General features: G+C 39.5%; 1 protein-coding gene across 1 annotated transcript in view; it reads left to right on the forward strand.

The window, feature by feature from the left end:
* Positions 1 to 3,843, forward strand: part of LOC122556835 (matrin-3-like) — a 94,174-nt gene extending 90,331 nt beyond the window's left edge. Inside the window, exon 15 of the mRNA XM_043704071.1 lies at positions 396 to 3,843. Coding sequence (XP_043560006.1) covers positions 396 to 461 — 66 coding nt within the window. The 3' untranslated portion in view covers positions 462 to 3,843. The remainder of the gene's footprint in view (positions 1 to 395) is intronic.
* The last annotated feature ends 2,157 nt before the right edge of the window (positions 3,844 to 6,000 follow it).

The following is a 6,000-nucleotide window of genomic DNA, read 5'->3' on the forward strand; positions in this document are numbered from 1 at the left end:
GAGTGCAGCAATTGTTCTGTAGGCAGATATGCCATCCTCAATTTATTGTGCTGTAGACCAGGATTCATGTTGTAAGTTTTTTCAGTGAGTTGGTAGGTTTGTTCTCATACCTAAGAACAAACCTACTGGCTCAGTGAGCAAGCACTCAACCTGAGCTACAAATGATCTCAAAAATCGCAACCAGGATTCATGTATGGCTTCATAACTGGTTATAAATTTCATTTTTATTTTTGCTTTGAAATCCATCATAAATACTTAAATAAAAATAAAATTTTACTACTTTCACTGGAAATCACTCACTCTGCTTGTCATTGTAGTTCAAATAGGTAAAATATGGAGTTTTCTGTACCTTTGACAGTGTTAGTTAACTCAGTCTTTCTACTGTACTTTTAAAGAAAGCGCTGGCCAAGCAAGCTATGGAATACTGGAGAGAAAAGCAACAGCAATTCGTTCTGGAGTGACTGAACAAGAACTGAGCAAAACATTGAGAAGCATAATTCCAGTATTACCCAAAACATTGAACACAATCTGACAACCCAGATGGATATGGTCTTTTTGCAATTTTTAAATTAGAAAGATTTATATGAGTATCGTGCTCTAATGATGAAAACCTTAGGGCTGTAAGAAAGTTTGAGTTTTGAAACATTGCCGATATATTATAACTTTAATGTTCATGTTTCTTTTTGGTTTTGAAGCTTCATTAAGTGGAACTCCCAACTGCAGTAATCACTTCCTTCCAACAGTGAAACAGACTCTGTACTTCAATCCTATTATCCTACAATGTTGATCTCAAACACAGTATCATCTTTTCACAGTAAATTGTTTCTCATCACTTAACTATATTGATTATTTTTCATGAAACAGTGATGATTTCAGTCTAGCAAATGAAGCTTCAAAATATTTTTCAAAGTTTGATTTGTTAGCCCCTGTTTAAAATAAAACTGACAGTGTTGAACTTCTAACATACAGTATTTGTCTCTGGTTAAATATCTGTGATTGGCTTGTGGAGACATTAAGCTTTTAATCATTCATTGCTAGTTATGTTTTGTTGAGCTAATATAAATGTTGACAATGTAACTGGCAGTAACTGGAAAAAAGTAAAATACTCTTCAGAAAGAATGAATGAAAAGTTAAATGGGAATGAATCTCATCCATCATTGTTCCTTCACTGGTTTAAATTAGAATATTGAGTTGTCAGTTATGTTTTCAATTGTAAAACCATAAGTAGGGAGTTTGTAATCTGGGTTGTGATATATTGGACCAACACTGATATCCATCCATTTCAACCCAAACTAAGCAAATATTTTGAGATTTTATTTTCTTTACCACACATATAAACATTGGAAAAAAAAATGTTTTTGTCTTAAAATAGTTGTTACTTCATTCATTCAGTGAATTTTCATCTCCAAGTAGGAATTATTGTCACCTGCAGTATAAACCAGCTATAAGAAATGTCATTGTCTGGCAATTTACATGTGCTAATTGCAACATACTTGGGATTGTTTGGCTCTTCCCTCTATGGATTAGCAGTAATTCATGTTCTCTGTGATTTTTCTTTCATAGATTAAGGTTATGTACTGTAAGTACTCTAACATTTTTACTTTTGTAATCTTGCTAAAGAACCATATTCAACACTTGGTGTGATGTTCAGTAAACAAAATTTTAATTTATAACAAGCTCTCAATCTGCACTGCAGAGTGTTTTCCAAATATCATACCTGGTTGTATGAATTTTGTTCATAGCAGAACATACTTAGCTCATTTTATTGACTACTGTCATATTCAGTTTTCATTAGGACCAAGTGATCACTTAATGTAACAGCCAGTTTTTGAGGCACGTAACCATAATTGTCAGAGATTTGGTCAATGCTTGAATAGTAGAATAGGTTTTTTTAAAGATCTCATGTATCAATTTAAAAGTATATATGAAATGCTGCAATTTTTATTAACTTGGCTAGCCCTCAAGTAACATGTGGAAATCTCATCAAATTTGGATGACTCAAAATTCTAAATCTGGAATGCAATAAAAAAAAGTGTATTTTGGAAGTTCCCATTACTGTGTTTTTTAGACTGAAGTAGATTATTTCAAGACAATATCTCGGCTGTGATATGGGCACCCCATTTGGCTTCTTGAGATCTTTGTATTTTAGTTCAGTCATTTAGATTGCAGCAAAATACCTGACATGCATGATGAAATCAGGGTCTCCAGACATTGGAACATGACTGCCTTAGAGCATTTAGATCAGTGCTTTCTAAACTTGAGGCTTGAAAATTGTTGTGACCGTTCAGTGAGAACTAAGAGAGCAGGGGCCTGTTACAGTGGAAGCACAGCTGTTATAATTCAGTCAGAGCTCTACAGGGGCCATTACTGCCCCAGAGGTCATGACCCCAAAGTCCAAACCCTTTCCCACTTGGGAAACCCTAATTTAGAAATCACTGCATGAATCTCCTAGGGACAGAGTGGAATGGAAAAATATGGGGTATTTTGCTGAATTTATTGACTTGTATGCTGCATTCAGTGAAACAACTTGCCAAACAGATAATAAAGGGGCATGAACTACATTGGTTAATTCAGATGTCGTTATCCAAAATCCTGTGCAACTGCAACTCATTTTTAGATATTTCGTGTTACTGATGTCATGCACGTCATTGTGTAAATTCTTGCATATTGTGTCATAAAGATATTCAAAATATGTTTGCCATCAGTAAAAAAAAAATTGTAAATCCCAAAGGAACCAAAGTAACTTGAAACAATGGTTTGACACCACTGGATTAATTAAGCCTCGAAATTCTTGTCAGTTGCACAATTTCTAAGTGTTGCATTGTGCAGTATTTGGAAAGTGTAGAAGTTCAGATATTTTGAAAAAAACTTGAACTGTCTATGGGGAACAAACAACAATGGCATTTGGAAAGTCTAATAACTCAGAATTGCCATTAAAATTGATTTTTTTCATGTTGATAAGGTGTCAAAAGATCAGATTTGAGAACATTGAGAGTTCTTTCACTGTCCTAAATTTTATATAAAATAACTTGTTTTCAGTTTGACTCAGTCAAAACCAGATTCTTATCTTCATTTACAATTGAACTCAAATACTTGCTTTTGCATTTTTAAGAGCAAGCATGCTTGTCTATTAGATCTAAGAGTGTATTTAGTAAACTTCTGAGAGATGGTGTTGGTATTTAAAGTATACAGACATACTAAATCATTGCCGATTAGAACTGTGATGTACTCTTGCTTCTTGTTTAAATCTGTGGTCTTTAGTACAGACATTGTTTTGTATTCAAACTGTTGAAATATTTTTCTTTGGTTTGATCTGTAATGAACCAAATGTTGTACAAAGAAGCCTTGGTAGATCACTTGCCTTCCAAATAGATGGCCAGAATTGATAGCTAGATTACCCTATCAGGAGAATCCTTCTGGCCTGGTCAGATAAGTGTTCCCAATTCTTGGGCAGCATGTGAAAGCGAGATGTTCCCTCTTAGAAGTGATATGTGACTCCCAAGTGATGTATAACATTTCTGAGAACAGCTAAACATGGAATACTGCTATAAGCAGTAAATTGGTGAGTAACTTCGTGATTTGAAAACTGGTAGTTAATGAAGTGGGCCGGCTTTCTTTTATTTCATGTTTGATTGCAGTGTTGTTAATTGTTTGCTTTTAAACTCTTTCTTCAACTTTAATGTGTCCAGGATTGGTTGGAAAACCAGCTTTAAATGATAAAATGTGAAATTGTTGGTTTATTTTGTTTGTTTAAAATTGTGCTGTTGAGAAGGTTGGCTGGAATGGAGAGCCTGTTATGCCTGAACACTACACAATAAAACTTTTATATTGTTATTGGTGAAAGATGGTCTTAGGAGATTCAACTTTTTTTCCCCCCAGCAAGTGTAAGGGGATAAAGCTTGAAGTGCTGAGAAAGATAAAATCAAGAATTTGGGAGAAGTGTTTGATTAGTTTTTGTAAAAGCAGAAGGTCACAAAACCAAAACACAACAGACTTGTGGTAAACCCCTTGTGTCTCAGTTTGGTACTGTTTTCTCTCCACTGAATAACTATGTGGATTCAAATCCCACTGCAGAATTTAAACAAGTAAACTGGGCTGTCATTTCAATCTCGTGTTGAGGTGTGTTATGTCGATGAGAGGAGACATCACATTGTGGCATGTCCACCTATTGGGTGGGTCAGTAGCATTACGCTAAAGGGCATGGTGTTCGAGAAGTAAGTTTGCTCACTGAGCTGGAAGATTCATTTTCAGATGTTTCGTCACCATGACTAGGTAACTTCATCAGTGAGCCTCTGCTGAAGCGCTGGTGTTATGTCCTGCTTTCTATTTGTGTTTAGGTTTCTTTGGGTTGGTGATTTCACTCCCTGTGTTGATGATATCATTTCCTGTTTTTTTTTTCTCAAGGTGGTAGATGGGGTCCAAATCGATGTGTTTGTTGACAAAGTTCTGGTTGGAATGCCATGCTTCTAGGAATTCTTGTGTGTGTCTCTGTTTAGCTTGTCCTTGGATGGATGTGTTATCCCAGTCAAAGTGGTGTCCTTCCTCATCTGTATGTAAGGATACTAGTGAGAGAGGGTCATGTCTTTTTGTGGCTCGCTGATGTTCATGTATCCTGGTGGCTAGTTTTCTGCTTGTTTGTTACAGTTCTTGCAAGGTATTTTGTAAATGATGTTCGCTTTGCTTGTTGCCTGTATAGGCCCTTTTAATTTCGTTAGCTGCTGTTTTAGTGTGTTGGTGGGATTGTCAGCTATCAAACTGCCATTCCTAAATGTCACAGTAGAGCAAACAGTCATGGGCTCCAGCTATACCTGCCTCTTCGTCGGATATGTGGAACAGTCCATTTTCCGCTGCTACACTGGCATCACCCCCCACCTTTTCCTCCGCTATATCAATGACTGTATCAGCGCTACCTCGTGCTCCCACGAGGAGGTTGAACAGTTCATCCACTTTACTAACACCTTCCACCCCGATCTCAAATTTACCTGGACCATCTCAGACTCCTCCCTCCCCTTCCTAGACCTCTCCATTTCTATCTCGGGCGACCAACTCAACACGGACATGTACTATAAACCGACCGACTACCACAGCTACCAAGATAACACCTTCTCCCACCCTGCCCCCTGTAAAAACACCATCCCATATTCCCAATTCCTTCGCCTCCGCTGCATCTGCTCCCAGGAGGACCAATCCCAATACCGAACAACCCAGATGGCCTCCTTCTTCAAAGACCGCAATTTCCCCTCCAACGTGGTTGACGATGCTCTTCACCGCATCTCCTCCACTTCCCGCACTTCCGCCCCTGAACTCTGCCCCTCCAATCGCTACCAGGACAGAACCCCATTGGTCCTCACCTACCACCCCACCAACTTCCAGATACATCGTATCATCTGCCGTCATTTCCGCCACCTCCAAACAGACCCCAGCACCAAGGATATATTTCCCTCCCCTCCCCTATCAGCATTCCGGAAAGACCACTCCCTTCACGACTCCCTCGTCAGGTCCACACCCCACACGAACCCAACCTCCACTCCCGGCACCTTCCCCTGCAACCGCAAGAAATGCAAAACTTGAGCGCACACCTCCCCCCTCACTTCCCTCCAAGGCCCCAAGGGATCCTTCCATATTCATCACAAATTCACCTGCACCTCCACGCACATCATTTACTGCATTTGCTGCACCCGATGTGGCCTCCTCTACATTGGGATCAGGCCGTCTACTTGCGGAATGTTTTAGAGAACACCTCTGGGCACCCGCACCAACCAACCCAATCGCCCTGTGGCTGAACACTTTAACTCCCAGTCCGCCAAGGGCGCCTCCATCGCCAGACCATGGTAACACGATGCCTGGAGGAAGAGCGCCTCATCTGTCGCCTAGGAACCCTCCAACCACAAGGGATGAATGCAGATTTCTCCAGCTTTCTCATTTCCCCTCCCCCCACCTTATCTCAGTCCCAACCCTTGGACTCAGCACCGCCTTCTTGACCTGCAATCTTCTTCCTGA

This window comes from Chiloscyllium plagiosum, chromosome 14 (genome assembly GCF_004010195.1).
Source record: "Chiloscyllium plagiosum isolate BGI_BamShark_2017 chromosome 14, ASM401019v2, whole genome shotgun sequence".
NCBI classification, from domain to species: domain Eukaryota; kingdom Metazoa; phylum Chordata; class Chondrichthyes; order Orectolobiformes; family Hemiscylliidae; genus Chiloscyllium; species Chiloscyllium plagiosum.